Source organism: Leucopleurus acutus (genome assembly GCF_964270905.1).
Source record: "Leucopleurus acutus genome assembly, contig: HAP1_SCAFFOLD_830, whole genome shotgun sequence".
In the NCBI taxonomy this organism is placed as follows: Eukaryota; Metazoa; Chordata; class Mammalia; order Artiodactyla; family Delphinidae; genus Leucopleurus; species Leucopleurus acutus.
The window spans coordinates 20509-43891 of record NW_028138599.1 but is presented as its reverse complement, the minus strand read 5'-3'; the positions used below and the strand labels follow the sequence as shown (position 1 = coordinate 43891).

Sequence of the window (23383 nt, the reverse complement as noted above, 5' to 3'; positions counted from 1 at the left end):
AAAAGATAAAATAATACCTAGCCCCTTATAATACCTAGCCCCTTACCCTCAAGGATCTTCCAGCTTAGCAAGGGAAATAAAACATGCACACAGATGACTGCAACAAAAAGAAGATAATGATTGCTGCCAGATGTTTGGGGAGAATGAGTAGAGCAAAGCGAGAACACAGAACAAGGCAACATTCAACAGTCAGCCAAGAACTATTTGTTGAGCAGTTGCAAGCTGTGACCTGGAAATGGAAGAGGAGAACATAGATCCTCACATGGGCAGGTAAAAAATCAAGTGTTATTACTTGTAACACAGCTCTTCAAATATATTTTTTGGCACCAAGTGCCTACTAAATAGCCTTAAATTAAAAACTAAATAAGGATACAGTCTCTATCAAATATAGCCTGAGGTACTGATGCCTAAATACTAGGATCACAGTATTTGTGTTCCCAAGGATGCCTTTCTATTGCTTTGCTTCTTTCCTCCTTTCCAAATTAGCTAATGCTGCCTTAACAGGATATCTATTTCACTTGTTCCAGCCTTTTTGATCCAATGTATTGAATAGCAGAATAGGTGAGTTACAAGAGGATATTTTGACTTCAAACAACAGAAATAAAATACTATATAATTGAAAAAAAAGAGGCAATCTTTCAGGCACATGTGGATCCAGGAGTTCACATGTTTTAACCAGGTCCCTTTCTCTCTTCCCCACCCCTTCTTCTCTCTGCCTTTTCTCCTCTCTGGTATCTCTCATTATGGGATTCAAATATTTCCCTGTTTATGTGGGAGCTTCTGGCACAGCTGCGGGCTTATACGCTCGCAGCTCCAGGGCTGGCTGGAAGGGGCGGGCGCATCACAGCATAAGGTTGCACAAGGTGTGCACTTATATAGCAGGGCATCACATCTATGAGTGATGGATGATCACATTGTATACAGGGGTAGCTTCGCATAGCTTTTACATCACTTTTCTTGAAGATGGCAGTAAAATGGTATGTTTTTACAAAATCAAATAGTGTAACATTGTCCAAAAGATATACATAAAGCATTTAGAGGAAGGAGGCTCCTTTTTCTTTTAACTCTGGCACGGATTGTCTATTGGACAGTGGTAACCCTATGTCATCACCCTCGTTACTCCAGCAGAACTCCAGGGATTAGCCCTGCATAGCTCTTGTTAGCCTCTATTCCCTTCCTTGAACACTGTAGCCAGAAGGTTTTTTTCCTCCTCAAACCTTAAGTATTGAAACCTGGAGGAGGGGCATGTCTGAAAAGAAAATGATGGACTGGACTCTCCCTAGAAGGACGATAAATGGGTGGTCAACAAGAAAAAAAATATCCTCTGTACCAGGAAATGTTTGAAGTGTTGTTTGGGTATCAAAAAACGGGTGCCCTACACATAAAGCAACAAAGGATATTGGTCTAAAAACAACACCATGGCCAAAGGTGCATGGCCTATTTCAACAGAGGATTTGAAAGTTAAAAGTTAACCTGTAAAACATTCAATTCAATTTCATCATTTTACAGATGGGCAAAGTAAAACTCAGGCACAGGAACAGAAGTGCCAAGGTCATACAGGTGGTTGGTGGAAGAGACAACCAACTTCCCAACTTCTGACTTTTTAGGGGTGTGTGTGTGTGTGTGTGTGTTGTTTTGTTTATGTGCAAGGACATTTTTCTTTAGTACACTAACATTACAACAGAAAGTATAGTCTTGTTTTGGTTTTCTCTGCGCCCTCAATTCTGTATAAGACAGTTTCGCTGCCCTCCAACGGAAAGGCTCAGCAAGAGTAGAGACCACCATAAGCAGTACACGTGGGCACCAAGGGCAGATACATTGCCCTTCCTTGTGTAGGAACTAGGGCCACTTGTTGCTGGGCCAAGTTTGGGCTGGACCTGCAGGAGGGGACACCTTTGAAAAACAGCTTCCTAACTGCACTACTACCTGCTCTGGCATCCTGATTCCACTCCCCAAACCCCCCAAATCTTCAGCCAGAAAAAAAAAAAAAAAAAAAGAATGGATCACTGGATCACTGGATAGATGGGGAGATTTCTGTCTGCTCCTCCTACTGTCACCTCTTTCTTGCTATTTCCTGCCCGAGGAAACCTGACATCAGCCCAAAAGCATCTCTGGAAATGGGTAGGAGGGAGCCTTACACCTGTCAGCGCCAGAGAAGAAAGTGCGCTCTGCAGAGTTCTCAGTTGTTCCATCTCTTGCGATGAAAGGAAGAAAAGGAGCGAATCCGCCACAGATTTACTGGAGACCAGGGTTACTTCATCCGGCTCCGGCCACAGTAACCCCTGAAGACCAAAGATGCATTTCCATTCCCAGCATTTCTTGTTGGCGTCTTTCCCTACAGGCTAGCCCAGTGCCTGGCCCCGGAGAAGTCTCTGCCTAAAGGTTCTTTAGGTCATAAATCAGGCTCCTGTGTGTATGTGTGTTTTTCTTAGGAAAAACTGGCACAGACGAATTAGCAGTAGAGACTGGGGTCTCCCTACTACCCTTCATGCTTGGCGGCATCACCTTCGACTACCTCGCATTCTCCCGGCGCTGACAGCCCCGGCTCCGGACCTCAGGGTTGGAAGCAGTCAGCCCCAGCTAGAACCGCCCTGTCCGGAGCTGATGCCACCCTGTGCCTAGAATGTGCGTGTGGGTGCAGGCGGGCGAGCGAGCGGCTTCTACAGTGAGACCGAAGCAGGAGCTCAGCCTTTGCCTGCGACCTGCAATCCCCAGATTCCCTGGGGACCTCGAAACTCCCAATCGGAGGTACTCCCCCCGCCCCACAGCCGCCCACCCATTCCCTCCCCCCTTACCTCAGCACGCAGCCCCTCCCTGCGTGATGTTGCAAAACCGTGGGGAGGGTGGGCGCTGGGAAGGGTGGGGAGAGCCTGAGAGCGAGCGAGGGTGGGGGGGAGTGGGCGGAGGAGGAGAGGGAGCCGAATGCGCATTTAAAGCGATAGCCATCCTCGCTCTCTCCCCAGTGCTGGGCTGTTGGAGAGCTCGAGCTGCAAGCCACCGAGCGCGAGCTCGAGCGCGGCGCGCTGGCCGGGGAACCCGAGAGCGCACGGCGCCCCAAGCTCGCAGGCGCCACGGGACCCCCCACCCTCGCCGGCTGCCCTTCCCCGGGCGCCCCTACCCTCCTCGCCCGCAGGAGACCCTGGGCTTCACCGGAGGAGCTCACCCCAAGGGGCCAGGACTCCCGCGGGCCCGCCACCGTCCCCTCCAGTGCCGCCGCCACCGCCGCAGCCGCGGGAGCAGCACGGTCCAGCTGGGGAAGCTGCTCCGCGCCCTGACTTTGATGAAGTTTCCCTGCTGCGTGCTGGAGGTGCTTCTGTGCGCGCTGGCGGCGGCGGCGCGCGGCCAGGAGATGTACGCCCCGCACTCCATTCGGATCGAGGGGGACGTCACCCTCGGGGGGCTCTTCCCGGTGCACGCGAAGGGTCCCAGCGGAGTGCCCTGCGGCGACATCAAGAGGGAGAACGGGATCCACAGGCTGGAAGCGATGCTCTACGCCCTGGACCAGATCAACAGCGATCCCAACCTGCTGCCCAACGTGACGCTGGGAGCGCGGATCCTGGACACTCGTTCCAGGGACACTTATGCGCTCGAACAGTCGCTCACTTTCGTCCAGGCGCTCATCCAGAAGGACACCTCCGAAGTGCGCTGCACCAACGGCGAGCCTCCGGTTTTCGTCAAGCCCGAGAAAGTAGTTGGAGTGATTGGGGCTTCGGGGAGTTCGGTCTCCATCATGGTAGCCAACATCCTGAGGCTTTTCCAGGTAGGGGGGCGCTCCCTCCGGGGCAGAGCGCGCCGTAGCTCCCCGCGCTCTTTATCCTGAAGGCTGGCTTGGACTCTAGGGGTGCGGGGTCTGGTCAGCCTTCGCTCATTTCCACCCTGGAGATCCTGCCGAATCCCTCCCACCTCACCCGAGGAGGTACTTTCCCTGCTTGATTCATTTCCCTTCCATCTCTCCCCTGTCCGCGCTCCACTCCATCCGGCTTGACATTCTGGATTTATGGCCCCATTTAGAAGAAACAGTCTCCGAAAAACAAGGCGATGATTTAAATGGGTTTGCATTCGAGTGAAATATGGTTCCAAAGCAGGCTTGTAAAAGTGCCGGGCTCCTGTGAGAGCCACCTAGGCGCAAGGAATAGGAAAGATGAGAAGACGCCTAGAAACTAGGCATTTCTCAACTCCCCAGCTTCCCTGCCCCAAGCCGCCCGACAAGCTGCAGCTGCCTTGGAAATTTTCGAGAAGAGCTTAGGGAGGCAGTTCTTAAACCGAAGGCTAGGTCTTCACCTACATTTGGACGTGAATTGCCCATTTCGCTCGGGTTGGATTTCCCGACCTGTAACCTGTCTCTGCGAGGGCATGGGGCGGAAGGCGTGGGGACTGTCCTCAAGGGGGGAGAAGCCACCCGCAGACGTGCCCCCAGGTGATTTGCTCTGGGCAGTTGTTTGCACCGTCTAAACTGCCTTTGCGATCTGGCCACTGGCAGGAGCCGGGCGATCAGCTTTCTACTCCTGCCAGCTCACAGCCCAGAGGTGAGCTCATGCTAACTGCGAAGCACAATCGCTTTCTCTGCACCCACCCTGTGCCCATCCTTTCCCACGACCTCCCTAACGCAGCCCCCAACCCCAGTCCTGGGTTTTGAGGACGATTCTCAGAGCCAGACAAGAAGGCGCCTGGAGGGAGGCAGTAGGGTGCGCTGAGCAAGGCCGGGCGGTCCTCTAGCTCCGGGTGCAGGCGGGCAACGGCGGAAGATGCGAGGACGGCGGATCGGGCCAGCTGAGCCGTGGGCGGTGCTGCAGTGCTCTCTCACCGCCTGCTCCCGCAGCCTCGGCCCCACGGCTCCTGTGCCGCCCTGGGTATAGATGGATGGCTTCTGGATGAAGAAATTGAGTTTCAGGGTCTGCGTGACTATGGATTCTCTTGTTTCTCTGTCTTTCTTCCTGTGTGTCTCCTTGTGTCTCTTTCTCCCTGCTGTTTTTTTTTTTTTTGTCTCTCTGTTTTTATGTTCTCCCTTTCAATTTCTGCCTCTCTTTTCCTTCTCTACCCCTATATCCAAGTTTTTTGTTCATCTCTGTCTTGAAGTGATCCTTTCCTAATGCACAGCTCTCTCCCTGCCTGGTAGGACCCAAGCTCAGTTAGTCCCTTCTCCAGATGTTCTGGCTGACCCTTATGCTCCCCGTAGCTAAAAAGTTGGCTCCCTCTCAAGTGTCTTTCCTGAAGCATGTTGGGTTTCTGGAGGGGACTCCTTGTGATTCAAGCTGTCACTACATCAGCACCCAGGAGTATGAAGTTTGTGTTTGTGCCAGAAGGAGGGGTGCCTGTCTAAAGCTGCAGCCTGGTATGGCCCCTCTGAGCCTCTGAGCATCTCTAGCACCTCTTGAGTATGCCACCATGGAGATCTCTAGATGTTTGCAAGGCCAAAAGTGCTTCTGGGCAGCCTTCACTTTGAGGTAATGCTTTCAGGAAGAGCCTGGGTTGTTGTAAGCAAAACCCAGAAGCACTTCCTTTACCTCTGAGCTTAAACTAGAGAACCTGAGGAGGCAGCGCTGCAGGGAGGATGAGGCCAGAGGTCACCTGAGAACCACAGGGGCAACTCACAGTAGTTTTACTGGAGCTCTGGGGGTTGAAGGCACATTTGCTGTTTGACATTTTTAAAATTATTTTGGTGCCTTCACTTGGAGCTTGGGCAGTACTGCAGATGGGCCTGCCTGTCGAAAAAAGAGTGAAATCTTAAAGTCAAGAGAGAGCTTGCCGACTAGGCTGAAGGATTGTGTTTGCTGAAAAAGATTCCAGGGGGAGCTGATTCCTTCTCTGGTGTGTGGATCTGAGGCACTTGCAAGAAAAGAGAACGCTTGCCTTATGCTTAGTTCCCCCGTTCCCTGGGCTGGGAAGGAAAGGAACTGAATGCCAACATTAGCAGTGTGGGTTGGGACCAAAACCATTCAGAGAAAACACTGTCATTTTCCTCTAATTTGCAAATTGCAGCTATTCATGTTGGATTGAACAGCTGAGGGAAAAGAGCCCCCAGTTTTCACCTGCATTTATTGAGAAGAGGCTGGTAGTAGGAGGGATGCACCAACTTGTAGCTTGTGCTGCAAGCTGGATATAAGCTTGGTGTGAGCATCCTGGTTAACCACTGCCCATGTTCAAATATACAGAGATAGATTCCAACAATCTCTTCCCATAGCCTTATTTTTGCGTGTGATCTTAGAAGCCCCTGGCATATAAGTCCAGTCCCCAGTTTCCCAGCCTCTGTAAACCTGCAAAATGAATAGAGAGAATAGTGGAACACAGACCCATTGTTCAAAGACACAGTCACTTTAGGGAAAGAAGAAAAGAACGGGTAGGTGAATCTTCTCTGGGATTGCAGGGTTCAGCTCAATGAAGACCGTCCTGTATAAAAGAAACTCCTCTAAATGGTTGAATTCTTAGCTCTCCAGAGATCTGAGTTTTCTTTTCCCCAGTCCCTGTGGGTTGCTGTGGGGAATGTGCCAAACCTATCATTTGAGATAAAAATTTATGGTGAGGTAAGCTTCTAGGCTGGGGGAAGGAAGACTTAGTGACTGAAATGGGGGATGCTAAGCACTGGGGGGCAAGAAGGAACAAGGAGCTAGTAATGGATGTAACAAATGCTGCAGCTGCCAGCAAAGCCTGGATTGAAGTTCCTTCCTGAAAATGAGGACCCGGGCAAGAATGACCACTCAGATGTAAACAGTGTCTCTGACTGGGAATTCTCACCTGCCTGCCGGTGGGCCAGAGCTGAGCAAGTCCTTTCTCTCCTCTGTATGCACACTGAATTGGTTAGTAAGTGACATGTCAGAGGACAGGAATCATATTCAGTGGATCTTTCAAATCCAGGAGTTTGAGGCTAATGAAATTAGTGTGTGGCCAGGGCTCTGCCAACTAGAAGTAAGTCACTGCAGCCACCCTGCAATGCATTTTCAGCCTGAAGGGAGCATCAGGGAGGAATTTCGGGAGATTTGTTTCTGAGCCTGTACAAAATAATACTCTCCTAATGCTAATAAAGATTAAATGTAAATTAATATTGACTACGAGTAACATATTTAAAAAATAATCGCCGAGTGGGGGATGGCTTAAAGTGGAGAGATTATATAATATGGTGTCCAAAGAATAAATCTCCCCTGACCACTGTTTCATGGGCTATAAGTAAGATATATTACAATGGCAATTAATGGGAACGTTTTTAGTCAAGGCTTCTCTGCTATTGACTTGAGAGCAAACACTCTGAGAGTATAAATTACTCTTGCTATGTGCTGACTCTGAATGAACAATATTTCATGTGCAGTGACATGGTCTAAGCTATAGACTTGGAATTGAATGGCATCTGTTTCAATTGTTTTGTTCTCTCAAGAGCAACTAGATAGAAAAAAGTGGTCAATTTGACCCTTGTGGGAGCGTGTTGCAAATCTAAACCTGTGTCCCTCATACCATAAATGAAATACATTTGTAAATTTGTAAGTGTTTTCCTTCTGTTCATTGATGCTTGAGTATAATCTCAAACTTTGGGAGCAACATTTTATACATAAGTACTTGGTTTTCTTCCTTTCTTCTTTCTCTTTCTCCTCTCTCTCTCTGTTTCTCTCTCTCTCTCTCTCTCTCTCTTTCTCCATCTTATGTAATTGGATAGAACTGGGCACCTAGGATGATGTGGTGTTACTATAGTGGGATTTTTTTTTTTTTTAAATCAACTCTAACTTACCCTTTTAAAAATTTCATAAATACAGGTGTCGGTGCCATTTGGAATAGTCTCTATAACAATTTCTGTCTCCACATTTACTGTGTTTCAGCAAATTTACCTAACAGATGGTGAGTGGGCAATTTTTAAAGGGGCATTTTTTTACAAGAGCGGAGAGGGAAGGAATTAGAGACAGGCACATACTATATTTGAAGTTACCTCCACGTGTATTTTATGTATGTATACCCATACAATTAAGAAGTCTTTGGATGTTTTATCTTCAAGAATAATTCAGATAATGGATTACTTGAATATCATAAACATTTAGGGTTTAACAGATTTGTTACATACAGACGTTGTATCATGGATTTAAAAGACCATAGCCAGCGGGCAGCGGCGGGCGGAACGACCGAGGGGCGGCGCGGGCTGGGCGGCGGGTGCTGGGCGGCGGGTGCGGCGGTCCGTGCTTCCTCGTGGTGGAGGGCTGGGGTTCGCCGGAGACGCCGGGTTGCTCCGCGTTGCCAGGTTACCGAGCGCGTGCCCCGCGCCCGCTCTTCCGCCCGGGCCGCCCTCGGCGCCGCCTGAGCCGTGGTGCGGGCTGCGCGGGGCGTCGGTTCCGCGGAAGCCTGGGTAGGGCGCTGCGTGCGGGACTCTCGTCGCTCGTGGACGGGGCGCGAGCGCGCGGGGGACGTAGGGCGCCGACCTGGGGTTCCCCGGCGCTCCGGCTCCGCTCAGGGCGCCCGCTCAGGGGCCTCCGGCGCGAGGCCCCCTTTCCGGTCAAGATGGCGGCGCCCAGGCGGGCCGCGCCGAGGTGAGCTGGAGCTGGGCCCGGAGAGGGACGAGTCTGCCACGCCCAGGACCTGGACCCCGCGCTGGTCTCCAGTCTCCCGGGGAGCGGCGGGTGAGTGGGTGCGGCCGCGCGTAGGTCCTTCTCGTGGGGTGGTCAGCTCTCCGTGCGTCCGCAGACTTCTTTCCTCTGATAGTCAGATCTGGGGTGGCCCAGGTTGGAGGCGAGGGTGCTTGATTGGGGAAACCTGAGGGGTTTAAGGACTCTGTTGGGATCGTTTCAGACCCCAGCAAGAAGCTGAGCAAGTTTCCTCCTGACTCTCTTCCCGGCTAAGTTTTCTCCCTTCTCTGAAGACGCTAGCTTTTCTGAATCACTTTGTTACCCGGGGGGGATACAGTTGGTGGTTCTGACCGTGGAACGTAGGACCCGGCGCGGGGAAGCCTGAGCTGGTTCTAGTTACTTTGTTTGCAAAGCACTTGTCTTGTCTTTGGAATCTTTGTGTATGTAACCAACGTTGGGAAGAGCCAGCGTTTTCTCCTCCAAAACACTGCGAGGGGTAACTTTATACGTAAGAAACAAGTGGGCGTTCACATCCATCTCTTTTCCAACCACTGAGCCTTGGTTGTGTTTCCTTTCTTTAAGTTTGTCTCGTTTTGAAGTGATAACAAAAGCAAACAAAAAAGACCATAGCCAATTACACAAAGTATACTCTAGTCTCAGTCCTGCCATTAATTAGCTATGTTACCTTAAGTCATTTAATTTTTCTAGGCCTCATTTTTCTCATGTGATGCTTTTTCTTTGAAAAAGTATAGTTTCTAGAAGCCTCTAATCTCTGTGTCATAGTTCAGCTTGGAGAAAACCTGTTCTTATCCAAACTCCATGACATTGTATTTCCAGCTCCAACTTTGGACTTTGAGTGAGTTGGGGGCAACTTTTTAAGGATATTTTCACACAGCTTTTTTAGTTAATATCAGTCTAGCTGACTTGTCATACTCAGACTTTCTCCCATATTCTTTTACCAGTGTGTTCCTTAGTCATATATATAAAGACTGTTGTGGGAAAAATGACCTCCTGGGTCAGCTTACTGCATGGTCATCGACACAGGGCAGGGAGTAAGATTCTGTGGATTTTACAGAAGCAGATACAGGTTTCATTATCCATGTCCTCTCCCCTTTCATCTTACAAAAACAGCAGGCTTTTCTTGGAGACCTGCCAGATAATGCCATCCTGCCTCCTCACGGGCCCCGGGGATGAGTCGCCCAGGGACTGAACTCCAGTAAAGCAGGTGATTGGCTCATGGGTAGGCATCTGACCTCGGCTAAGTCTATCAGACTCCTCCCCAGGACTTTTCTCTCAGAGAAACATGGAAGAATTGTCTTTTCTCTCTGGAATTTCTAAGCTGGGGAGATATGACTCTGGGACTCCCAGTTACCATCCAGCACAAGAAGAGACTTTCTGTAAAATAAAGTCTTGCAGAGGTAAGCAGGGCTGAGCGATGGAGAGAGAGCTGGAACCCTGCTGATACTCTGGAACGAACTTCCAGATCCAACTGTATCTGAATATGGCTGCATCCCTGAATTTCTAGTACTTGTTTGTTGAGGTTGTTGTCGTTGTTTGGTTTTTGTTTTTAAATTTCCTTTGACTATTTTGAATTTGTTTTCAGCCATGTGCATTTGAAAGCATCGTAGCTAAAAGAGCTAATTTCCTACATTAATGTCAGGTTTGCTGAGTGGCATTCCTTAAGTGAAAAATAATATCCGCTATTTTCTTTAAATAAAATCCTTCTAGCTCAGGTTTGAGATATTCAAAACTCTGCCTCCTACCCCCCTCTTTTCCAACATTTACTATGTCACCTTGAAGCATTTGTGACCACATCTTTCCCATCTAGACGCAGTTGAGAGAGAGAGCAAAGACTTCTGATATAAACTGCAACCTATATGCCTCCTTCCTGGAAGCTTTAGAACATACTTGATTCTTGTCATTAAAGCAAATCTTTTGTTGTTGTCTCCAGGGCACAGAAGCATTTTCATGGCATAATGGAGTACAAAGTACATTAAGCCTAACTCTACTTCTCACCCTCTTTTACTTTAAATAGGCAGAAAAGAACAATCTCAAACACATTTTCCCAACAAATAAAATACATATACGATTATGTTTAGAAGACGTTTATGCAGCATATAGTTAGACTGATTAATTAATGGACCTTTCGCCAATTGGCACAGTAAATATATATGTTCAATGTGCTTAATTAAAAAGCAGACAATAACATATTTTTACAGGTTAATTATCTGAGAAGAGTATTGTGCCAGCACACTTGATGCTACAGTATTTCATGTTTGACAGGTAATCTTCTTTCAGTTATATTTACTGCTAAATGTTTGTTGGATCGAGCTATTAAATTATAAGGTCAAAAGTAAAATGATATGAAATTACAATGAAAAGGGACACATATCCCACTTTATGAGAATAGAAGTTCTAATTTCTTTTCAATGCTACTAGTAGTGACCACAGTACTAATTTGAGCCCTTACTGTGAGCCACTGTGCCCATATACATTTAGTTCTTACAGTAGTTCTGCAAAGGGCATATAATAATCCACACTGTAAAGCTGAAGAAAGTGATTCTCATAGCTGAAAGTCACATAGCTGGTGAGTGGCAAAGTCTAGATTCAAACTTGGAGTCGTCTGACAATGCCCAGGTTGTTGACCACTATGTACACTGCTCAATTGTTGCGCCAATAAAGAAGTGCTTGAAATAATTATAGATTTGCCTACCCTGAAACTGCAGTGATTTAAAGACATCAAAGTTGCCAGTTGCTTAACCACATCTACTTACAGTAAGAAATTACATTTTATTTCATTTCTCAAACAAGATTAATTCTGCAGGCCCATAGAAACTTGAGCACACAAATCCTACCTCCAAATGAAAGATGCTTGTTTTCCACTATTCAACAGATGGCCCTGTACAGAGGCAATAAATATATAGTAGAATTTTCATTCAAATAAATGAGAAGAGAGGTTTCTTCTTGTCCTGATTCAGTGCCCATCATTATGGATTATGATGGCTCTTCCCAAACTTTACTTCATTCACTCCACTCTTTCTACAAAACTCCAGTAATGGAATCCATCATTCAGATATATGTGCAAAGCGAAAGGACTGTATTAATACAGTTGCTGAAAGTCAAGTTGATAGAGCACAGGAAATACATCCTAATAAATGCAACATTAATGTTTGTGTGGGCCTTGGAGTGAGGGGTAGAAGAATTTTCAGTTTAATGGAATATTTTGCCTCTTGCTATGAAAGTGTGGCTTAATAGTCTTGTAATTGGTCATTTACAGAATCCTCCATCTCTGGGTTTCATGCTTTCTTTACTCTGCAGCTGTTGATTCCTTCTCTTGTTCTGGATGGAAGATAGCAACGAAGCCACTTCAAAGGGCTCAGCCTGCCTTTTTGTGTTATTGTTTAGATGAAGATATTTCCATTTATTAAAGCACACTATTTAAACATTTTTATCATGTTTCAAACTTGACTGTGTTCTGAAGGTATGAGCACAGGCAGACATAATGGGGGATGTTTTCCAGGAGAGAACATAGACCATACCCTTATCAAAGGAATTATCAGAATTTTCATGTATGGATTGAGAATCAAATTCTGGAGTTAGACCTGAATTTAAATTCATACTCACAACTTATTACCAGTCTCATCTTGATTAAATGGTTACCACACTTCTCATCAATTTCCTTATCTTTGAAAGCGGAATAAGAGAAGTATGCCTGGTGGAGTTACACATAAAGCTCATCTGATAGAATATTCATAAGGATTTTGCACAAAATATACATGGAAATATTTTAGCACCGAGTTTAGCATGTGATTCGTCTTCAATACATTTAAGAGCTATTATTTTATTATTATTATGCTATCATTAAATATCACTATTACTTAAATGTCATTATTGCTAAAATTGCTGTAAAACTACCGCAATAACCCATGATGAATTGCCCTCTTCTGTTTCCTTTGTTTAAATGGAAAATATATATATAAATCTAGACAGAGAACACTTTGGTGATCCTATTCAGTGGAGTGAGAATTTCCATGGCCCTGATTAAAACAAATCCTGAATTGCATGGACTTAAGATAGCAGAGAGGGGCTTCCCTGGTGGCGCAGTGGTTGAGAGTTCGTGACCCGATCCGGGAAGATCCCACATGCTGCGGAGCGGCTGGGCCTGTGAGCCATGGCTGCTGAGCCTGCGCATCCGGAGCCTGTGCTCCGCAACGGGAGAGGCTGCAACAGTGAGAGGCCCGCGTACCGCAAAGAAGAAAAAAAAGATAGCAGAGAGGCTAAGAGATTTGAAGTTAGACATCCCCAAGTGTGAATTCTACTGTGACCCTCTTCTAGCTCTAGAACCTTGAGGAAGTTACTTAAACTTTCTGAGCTTTACTACTAGTTTCCTCATCTGTATCTTTTTTAGGACTATTTATCAAAGATCTTCCTGTTCTCTATGCTTGGACGTATCAATGAATAAATCAGACAAGAGCCTTTGCCTGCTTGCTCCTTCTTGCATGCTTTCTCCCTCCTTACACTCTCGTGTGGAAACGGATGTTATAAATAAATTCTATGCTTTGTCACAGGTTGATGGACGCTACGGGAGAAGGAAAAGGATGTGAAGCTCACTGAAGAGGCTTGGGTTGGGAGTGCTGGAGGAGTGTACAGGTAGGTTCTGATTTTAAATAGGGTAGTCAGGGTGGATTTTATAAGTTGACATTTGAGCAAAGACTTGAAGTGAGGGAGTTGTCAGAATGTATGATGGGGAGACCACTCCCTGGGGGCAAGAATAACCAGAATCCTCCATCTCTGCCAGAGTTTTCTGCCAAAACTCTAAGGCAGAAATATGCCGGGCAGCTTGGAGGAATATCAAGGAGGCCACCCTGGCTGACTTAGTCAGTGGGGAGGAAGAGACAGCAGGAGGGCTGGAGGTCGGATATGTGATGGGATGGATTGGGTAAGTCCTGGGAGGCCATCACATGCACTGTGTCTTTTACTCTAAATGTAGGCAGCCAGGGGCAGGATTTTAGCCGAGGTGTGGCATGAACTGTCTCTTGTTTGAAAAGCACAACTCTATCTGTGGCCTTGAGGATGTGGGGAGAGAGTGGAGTCAGGGAGAATCTCGGGAGGCGACTACAGGATCCTCGGGGTCTATGTTGGTGGCCTGCACCAGGCTGCTAGCGGCTGGTAATTCTCAGAAGTGGCACATTGGGAAGGTTGTGACAGCATTTCGTGGTAGATTGAATGCAAGAATGGAAAGGAAGAGGGGGTCAAGGGTGAATTCGAGATTTAGGGCCTGGGGAACTGGAAAGGTGTGGTTACTGTCACCTAAGATGGAAAAAGTTTGGGGTAGAGCATGTTTGGGGGATTAAAGACCAGTTTTGGAGGTATAAGATTTGAGATGTTTTCGTGACGTCCAAGTAGAGATGCTGAGTACACAGTTGGATACACAAGTCTGCAGTTCTGAAGAAAGGTCTAAACTAGAGATACACTTTAATACAATGGAGATATTAAGAATAATTACATGGAAGCGCTATTTTAAAGATAAAATGAAGTAATGCAATTAGCACTCTGTCTTCTCAAAACATTTAATAACTGTTAGCTAAAATAATTACCTGAAATGAAAAAATACCTATAGTTTGTTTTGTTGTTTGCAGTAAAAGTGAATAAAATGTCACAATTATTTTAGTAGTATTTGTGACACAGTAGTTTTAGTTAAGACACCATGACTACAAACATTTACAATAAACCTTTCAGTCTCCTACTTTTCACTCTGATAGGGTACTTGGAACCATATTTTGTAAGGTTTAAGTTAGTTGTCATAGGGTACCTCTTTAATTAGAAGTAATTCTGAACTGTCTAGTTCCATGCAGTTTTATATACATATATGTATAATTATTATTTTATGATTTATCAAACTCAGTTGAAAATTTGCATCACTGATATACATTAGAATTTAAGCATTTACCCAGGTATTCAAGGAAAAAAATGTACTTGTCTTGTAATTTCCATAGGGGTACTTACTTTCACATCTTCCCTTCACTTTGCAATCGAAAACATGGCAGGGGAAATATTATCTTACTGGTCTTTGAGTTCCCCTTAGCTATCTGCAAGTCCTTAAACAGCCTTTGTGGCTTAACCAAAATTCTCTTCCATCTTCATTCCGCTAACAGATATTGGTCTAAGCATGTACTTATACTAAAAAATGCATGACCACGTTGTCTCTACACATCTATAATTTTATGTTAACACCATCATTATGTAAGCTATACTTTAATTGTAATTATAACAGATTTTATGTCAACACACATCCATTTCTAGTGTTCATCTGGTGTTCAAGGGGAGAGCAGCATGTCGTAAATGTTATCAAAATATAACATCTGAAGAATAGAACAGAGGGTAATTGTGTAATTCTGTATTCACTCTAATTAAGTTCAGTGGAGTTGGCATAATAGAATTAAGATGAAAAAAAAAAAAAGACATTGAGGTACCATGGCTCCCTCTCCTAACACACCCTTTTCGTATCCGAGAGCAGAGACTCAGCACCTTTCTGTACAGAAATGGAGACAGGAAGAGGCCAGAGGATGAATGACAGGCACGAATGAGGTGGAACTTTGAAGAGCAACATGGAAATGAAATACTTCTTTTGTATTTGGTAGGTGGGGAAAATGTACCAGCGTGTATGCCTACTGGGACCACGTTTTCCAGAACAGTTAAGCCCAGTGTCAACTATGCTGTCCCACCTTCCTCGTAAGTAGGAACATACTGTTACTTGAATCTTTGCTTCCTGTTTCTTGATACCTGGTTGAGAAGATTATCACAGGACCTGCATCTTGTTAGCAAATACACTGTTTTGAAATGATTGACACTCACTGAAGAGTGGCAACTCCAAGCTTGCTCTCTCTTGATCTTGGACTATTTAAGTCTGGAGTGCAGGAGTGGGTTATGGGGAAAGACCATTGGAATTCTTATGTCTTCAGCATAATGGTTATAGCATAATGGTTAGGAGTGTAGGTGCTGGTTCAAATCTCTGCTTTCCACTTGCTAACCATATGAGCTTGGGCAATTTACCTGATTACCTGAACCTCAATACTCCTGCCTATAAAATGATGTTAATAATATTTCATCCCCATAGACTTGTTTTCAATGTTAAAATGAAGTCACTTACACCAAGCACTTAATACAATGCCTAGAGCATAGTGAAGTCTATTATTATTACTATTACTACTACTACTACTATTATTATTATTACTATCACGATGCCAGGTGCTATTTTTCCTATGCCTTATTCCATTGTCTTCTGCCCTGTCCCCCCATTTCTGTCTTGTTTCTGTACAAGGGTAGGTTTGTCACAGAGCATTTTCTTTCCCTAGTGTCTGACTCTTAGTCATCAAGGTGACTGGTCCACGACCCGGCATTCATTGCTGCTCATTGAAGCAACCCATTTTGAGAAGGGGAGTTGGATATTGATGCCAAGTTGGGTCAAGGAGAGAGAATTTTCTCTCTTCTGCACTCAGAGAGCTAAGTGAAATATTGAGCCCTCAGAAGGAGAATCAGGCAAAGGGCAACATGCTTAATTTCATACCTTAGTGATTAAGAACAAGTCAGACAGGCTGGATTTGAACTCATTTCCGTCATGTACTGACAACGGGATCTTAGGTGCTTTTGTAACCCGTCTGAGGCTCAGTCAACATCTGAAAGAGACGAATAACATTATCAGGACCTAGCGTATAGCCTCGTTGTAATAAGTGAGTAAATCCTTTTAAAACGTTCAGCTCGTTGTTTGGCATATAAACACTTAATAAAATTTAGCTTCTTTGGCTACTACCGCTGCTAATATTATTAAGTAGCTGAGCAGATCCGAGGCCCATTTTTTCCTTAGATTGCACATAATCATTTGGACAACCAGCTCACATTGATCAACCGTTGCTTATATATAAACCCCCATGAACCCAAAGGTGCTTTAACTCTCTCCCAGTCAGAGCCTGTTCTGGGGGCAGAAGCAACACCGGCACTACCCCCATCATCTTTGCCTTATTGTCACTACACTGGCCTGCCGTACTGAGCACTTTCTGTTTGCCAGGCACCAAATTTAGCCCTGCGTATGCACTATAGCATATAGTTCTCACACTCAGGTGGGAGACATTATCATCATCCCCAATTTTCAGATAAAGACGCCAAGGTGTTGGAAAGGTAAGAAACTTGACCCACAGCAAGAGATGGAGCCGGAGTATTCAAACCCTTCTCTCTGACCTCAAGAACCCTTAAATATTAGCATACTACTACATCCTGGTAAGAAAATCTGCTTCCAGCCACTCTGGTGAGAGTAGAAATGATTCTCAGTCCCCGCATTCCTCTATTGCCCATGCCACCCTAGCCTCAGGACTAGGGGGGAAAGGAAGTGATCTCTTCAAAGAGCAGCCAAAGGGAACCTACTCCCTTCTGCCTTTTCGGAATCAACTAACCAATATTTTATTTCCTTCTTAAGAGTCCCCACATGTTCCTTTTGGTACTTAGCTTGGCCTTTTAGAATTCTGACATTCTGTGCATGACTCATCCACTGTATTTCACGTTAATTTATTGAGGTCAAGTATAGGGTCTTACTCATCCTGAAGTCCAGTTATCCCCTGTCACATCTAACTCCGTTCTTTTCTTCTTGTAGGACATCTGCAGGTATTTATTTGAATTTTGTTGAATTGTTCTCATCAATAGTACATTAAAAGTTATACAGAAAGTGCTTTCTTATAAGGAAAACCATCTAAATAGATTTCTAGCTCTTTACTTTTTATAGCACTATTGTAGAGATTATAGATCTCCAGGTAATACTTTTTAGATTGAGTTCTTCATATCATCTTATTTTTACATATAATGATAAATCTGAATTTTCTCTATCAAACCTCCGAGACTTCACTGGCTTGTAACTTAGCTTGTTGATTATGTGTTGTTGACTTTTCCATTTACAATGATATTTGATCCTGGTAAGGATGGGGCTGGGTGGGAAGGTACATCGTAGGGCCATAAATTGGTTTTGTAGAGAACTAACATAAAGATCTAAAGTCTCATCATATTTCTGCAGAACTCATGAATCATTTTATTTTAATTCCATTCATTCAGGGAGTATAAAACCATTTTCAAATTGTTATTCCTAATGTGTTCATCTTCTCTTCCTTAGTCGTAGTGAGAAGAGAGCAGGCTGAATGGAAGAAAGTCATTATGACCACTGGGGCCACTAGGGTAGGCATCAGTCCCAGAGTTTTGTTTTCATCTCTCCGCTATTAATATTGGCTAATGTCTTGAGTGCTTACTTGGTGCAAATTACTTAGCCGACCATGGCAAATGGATTGTGTCATTTCATCCCCTGATAGTCATACAATTAATGTATGTATTATTATGATATCCCATAATGCATACATGGAACAGAGCCTCAGAAGTAGTTATTTGCTCACGAAAATATGGTAGATGTGGAATTTGGACTCAGGTCTGATAGACTCCTAAATCACTCCTAGTGATTTTTACCACTAAATTAAAGTTGTATACCTCTGGAGAGTAGATAGTTTCTAAAATTTCCTCAGCTCTAACGTTTTATAATTAAATTTTTGTCTGATGGCAAGCTTAACAGTTAAGATGGGTAGGAAGGAATGCCAGCCTGTTGAATGGAATTTCCCTGAAATAAGCCTGTTTTATGACACCAGCTCACTCATTCATTCACTCAGCATGTATTGAATGTTTGCTCTGTGCAAAGGCATTTTAGGCATCACAGTGGAGTGAGCGCCCCTTCCATAGACTCTCCTGCAACACTCAGAGAAGTCTTGGACTGGTTTGCCTGTTATGGAATGGGGCTTGGTGATAGAAGCCTGGTTTGTCCTCCACTGATAAAACTAAGACATACTCATGAGTTTATAGGCATCTTGAAGCCGTGGGATAGTAACACACATGAATCTTACCATTTTTGCCTGGGATTAATGATATAAAGGTTTTGGATTTGGGTATGGAAAATGGGTGCAATTATGGGTGTGTTGGTTCTACATATATATGGACATCACGTGTCATCAACCTGCAGCTACCTGCCATTCCTCACTACTCCTTCTTTTCACAAACCAAACAAGTACCTTCTTATCTCTCCTGTGGATAAGCTCTTGACAGTGGCACTAGGGCCTCCCTCAATAAGTACATCATTGGCTAAACCAGTGGTTTCTCAGATATGCTCATTGAACAACCCTTAAGGTGGATTGACATTCCACTGCCTAGAATAGAATATGGTGTTCTTTAGAAATCGGGGGGAAAAAATAGGCCACCGGATGTACTTTCTTTAATTTAAATTGTATATATATATATATATATATATATATATATATATATATATATATGAACAATTGTTATATATGTGTATGTATCCTTGTTCATATATATGAATGATTTAAAATTGAAGATATATATATACACACACACATATATATATGTATATTTAAATTTTGGCTTCTGTTAGCAAGTAGTAAATTAAATTATTAGCAGATCCATACTGCAGGGAAATAACCAATCAGATTTCATTCAATAGCTTGCTTTTTTGTAGATTTATGGTTGTGATTTTATATCTGCAGGTATGTTTGCTGAAGAAAATATTTCTACCACTTTACACAAAATTAAATTCATTTAATACCAATGCGGCATGTCTCAAATGTCTTAATACAGTTTTAATCTTTAATCGCATCAGAAGTATGAAATTAGAAACATACCCCAAAATCATTTGAAGATATAATTACTTTCATTTCCCTTATACTTTTGAGACTTTTGAAAAATAAGTATTTAGTTGTACTTATCTGTTTCTGTCTCTCTAAGGGATAGCAAACACTGAAACACAATTCTTTTTAAAAGTCAATATTAAAAATATATTGTCCAAGATGATCAAAACTAAGGAAGTGGCAAAGAAATTCAAAAATTTAAACTTTCAAAGGGTACTTTTTTTGTGAATGTGTAGTACTTGTTCTTCTGAAGGAAGTAATCTTTTTAAAAATTTAATTAACTTATTTTTTATTGAAGTATACTTGGTTTACAGCGTTGTGTTAATTACTGCTGTACAGCAAAGTGACTCTGTTATACATATGTATATACATTCTTTTTCATATTCTTTTCCATTATGGTTTATCACAGGATATTGAATGTAGTTCCCTGTGCTATATAGTAGGACCTTGTTGTTTAGCCAATCTATATATATCAGTTTGCATCTGCTAATCCCAAACTCCCAGTTCATCCCTCTCCCACCTGCTTCCCCCTTGGCAGCCACCAGTCTATTCTCTATGTCTCTGATTCTGTTTCTGTTTCATAGATAGGTTCATTTGTGTCATATTTTAGATTCCACATATAAGTGGTATCATGGTATTTGTCTTTCTCTTTCTGACTTACTTTGCTTAGTATGATAATCTCTAGTTGCATCCATGTTGCTGCTGCAAATGGCATTATTTCATTCTTTTTTATGGCTGAGTAGTATTTCATTGTATATATGTACCACCTCGTCTTTATCCATTCATCTGTTGATGGACATTTAGGTTGTTTCCATGTCTTGGCTATTGTGAATATTGCTGCTGTGAAGATCAGGGTGAATGTGTCTTTTTGAATTATAGTTTGGTCTGGATATACGCCCAGGAGTGGGATTGCTGGATCATATGGTAGGTCTGTTTTTAGTTTTCTGAGGAACCTCCATACTGTTTTCCACAGTGGCTGCACCAACTTACATTCCCACCAACAGTGTTGTAGGAGGGTTCCCTTTTCTCCACACCCTCTCCAGCATATGTTATTTGTAGACTTTTTAATGATGGCCATTCTGACTGGTGTGAGGTGGTACCTCATGGTAGTTTTGATTTACATTTCTTTAATAATTGGCAGTGTTGAGCATCTTTTCATGTGCCTATTGGCCATCTGTATTTCTTCTTTGGAGAAATGTCTCTTTAAGTCTTCTGCCTATTTTTTTTGATTGGGTTGTTTGCTTTTATTGTCATCAAGTTGTATGAGCTGTTTGTATATTTTGGAAATTAAGCCCTTGCTGGTCGCATCATTTGCAAATATTTTCTCCCATTCTGTAGGTTGTCTTTTCATTTTGTTTATGGTTTCTTTTGCTGTGCAAAAGCTTGTAAGTTTGATTCGGTCCCCTTTGTTTATTTTCATTTTTATTTCTATTGTCTTGAGAGACTGACCTAAGAAAACATTGGTATGATTTATGTCAGAGAATATTTTGCCTCTGTTCTCTTCTAGACGTTTTATGGTGTCATGTCTTATGTTTAAGTCTTTAAGACATTTTGAGTTTATTTTTGTGTATGGTGAAAGGATGTGTTCTAACTTCACTGGTTTATATAAGGCTGTCCAACTTTACCAACACCACTTGCGGAAGAGCCTGTCTCTTTCCCATTATATATTCTTGCCTCCTTTGTCAAAGATTAATTGTCAAAGATTAACTGAGGTGTGTGGGTTTATTTCTGGGCTCTGTATTCTGTTCCATTGATCCATATGTCTGTTTTTGTGCCAATACCATGCTGTTTTGATTATGTGACTTTGGAGTACTGTCTGAGTCTGGGGTGGCTATGCCTCCAACGTTGTTCTTTTTCTTCAGGATTGCTTTGGCAATTCTGGGTCTTTTATGGTTCTGTATGAATTTTAGGATTATTTGTTCTAATTGCGTGAAAAATGTCATGGATAATTTGATAGGGATCGCATTAAATCTGTAGATTGCTTTGGGTAGTATGAGCATTTTAACAATATTAATTCCTCCAACCCAAGAACATGAGATGTCTTTCCATTTCTTTGAATCATCTTCACTTTCCTTTATTAATGTCTTACAGTTCTCAGCGTATAAGTCTTTTGCCTTCTTGGTGAGGTTTATTCCTAAGTATTTTATTTTTGGGGTTGTGATTTTAAAAGGCATTGTTTTTTTACATTCCCTTTCCGATATTTCATTGTTGGTATAAAGAAATGCAACCAATTTCTGTATGTTAATCTTGTATTCTGCTACCTTGCTGAATTCGTTTATCAGTTGTAGTAGTTTTCATGTAGAGTCTTTAGGGTTTTCTATATATACTATCATATCATCTGCATCTAATGACAATTTTACCTCTTCCTGAAGGAATTAATCTTGAAGTTCTACTAAGACTTTTGGGATACCTGTTTTAATGAGCCACTACTTCCTGCCTGAGATTGCACTATGCACCAGAGATTCTAGAATTAGCATAATAAAACTAATAATGCAAACAACAGCAACAAATCTTCACAAACCTTCCTTGTAAGGAAGTAAAGTCCACTGGAAAAACAGACAAGTGAAACACACATTCAAAATGGCAGTGATTCTCAAACATTTATGTGCTGAAAAATCATGACAAGCATGATAACCAGGGCAATTACTAGACCCCTTCTCCAGCTGGTCAGGTGTAAGGTCCTGTAACACTATTTTTGGTGAATGCCTCCAGGAGAGTCTGAGACAGATGTTCTCAGTTGTCGTCAACCTTTAGTGTGCATCAGATTTGCCTGAGAATATTGTTAAAACACAGATTGCTGGGCTCCAGTGCCAGAGTTCTAACCAGTTCCCAGGTGTGGCTGATATTGCTGGCCCAGGGACCACATTTTGAGAACCACCTTTCAAAACTCTGCAGTATGCGGTTGTGTGTGTTGTGAATGAGACGGGCCCAGAGAACCAAAGGAGGGCAAAGGGACTCTGCCCTAAATTAGTCAAAGGTAACAATAGCAGCTAGAATTGATTGACCCGAGAAAAAATTACAAGAACTTTACCTGCATTTGCTCATTTAATCCTTTCAGTAAGGTACATGGGTGCTGCTTAGTGTTCCTCTTTTACAGGGGTGTCCAGAGAAGGTAACTACTTTGCCCATGTCCTAAACTGGTAAGTAACAGATTAAGAATTCAGGTCTAGGAAGTCTGATTCCAGAGCCCACACCTCTACCCTTTCTGCATGTAGAGAGGAGTAAAGGGTTGTTGGTGAAGCCTTCCTGGGGGCCCTGGCCTCTGAGTGTAGACAGAAGGATGAGTGGACATAAAGATCATTATTTGTGTGTGGTGGGGGTAGGGGAGGAAGTATGAGGGCTTCCAGAAGAGCCCACCCTCCCCATACATCTGCTATAAGCAAGTCTGATGATCAGGAGTCCGGAACATGAGTATGACTATGGGATACTGAGAAGGGTTCTAGAACCCTGAGGTTAGAGTTCTGGATCAGTTAGTAGGTAACAGAAAGTGAATGAGTGATTTACCTTACTTTCCACGGGTAGCAGGAAGTTTGGAGATAGTCCCTCTAGCGTTAGTCCAGCTGCTGAAGGGCATCACCAGGGGACTGGGTTGCTTCGCTCTTCCAGCTTCCACATCTCTAGCACGTCCACATAGCTTCAAAGTGACCCCAGAATCTCCAATAGTGTTCCAACAATTTGGGCAGGAAGAAAGAAAAGGAAAAAAAAAAAGAAATTAAGTAAGAAAAAAAAGGCAGTGTCTAACTCAGAGAGCAAATTTTTTACCACAGATGGTCAGCAGACTTGCACTTAGATCTCATCAGCTCGGATTTTAAACTGGCCACCTTAGCCTTAAGGATAATGGGGTCTCCTAAACCAGGGCTCTGATAGTAAGGAATAAGGAGAGAGTGGTACTGATTAGCAGTGCCTGCTGTCCCAAACAAATATTATCCCCAAACTATTTTTTTTTTATCCTATATTTTACTTTAAAGAATGGAGGGGAAACATTATGTATCTGTAAATAGCCTTTTAGAAAGGGTACAATTATATAGTTATACAACCCCCTGGAGGGCTCCTTTCTTCTAAAATCTCTTTAAAAACTGTTCAAGGTTAAGGACATTTTTATCTTAATTTAGTAACTCGCAGTCG

General features: G+C 43.4%; 1 protein-coding gene across 1 annotated transcript in view; it reads left to right on the top strand.

The window, feature by feature from the left end:
* Positions 1 to 235: 235 nt before the first annotated feature.
* LOC309979013 (metabotropic glutamate receptor 7-like) overlaps positions 236 to 23383 on the top strand; it is a gene marked incomplete at its 5' end in the record, with an annotated part of 37988 nt that continues 14840 nt past the window's right edge. Inside the window, 4 exons of the mRNA XM_082865831.1 lie at positions 236 to 270; positions 3067 to 3760; positions 15179 to 15269; positions 22356 to 22398. Of these exons, the coding sequence (XP_082721957.1) occupies positions 236 to 270; positions 3067 to 3760; positions 15179 to 15269; positions 22356 to 22398 (863 nt within the window). The remainder of the gene's footprint in view (positions 271 to 3066; positions 3761 to 15178; positions 15270 to 22355; positions 22399 to 23383) is intronic.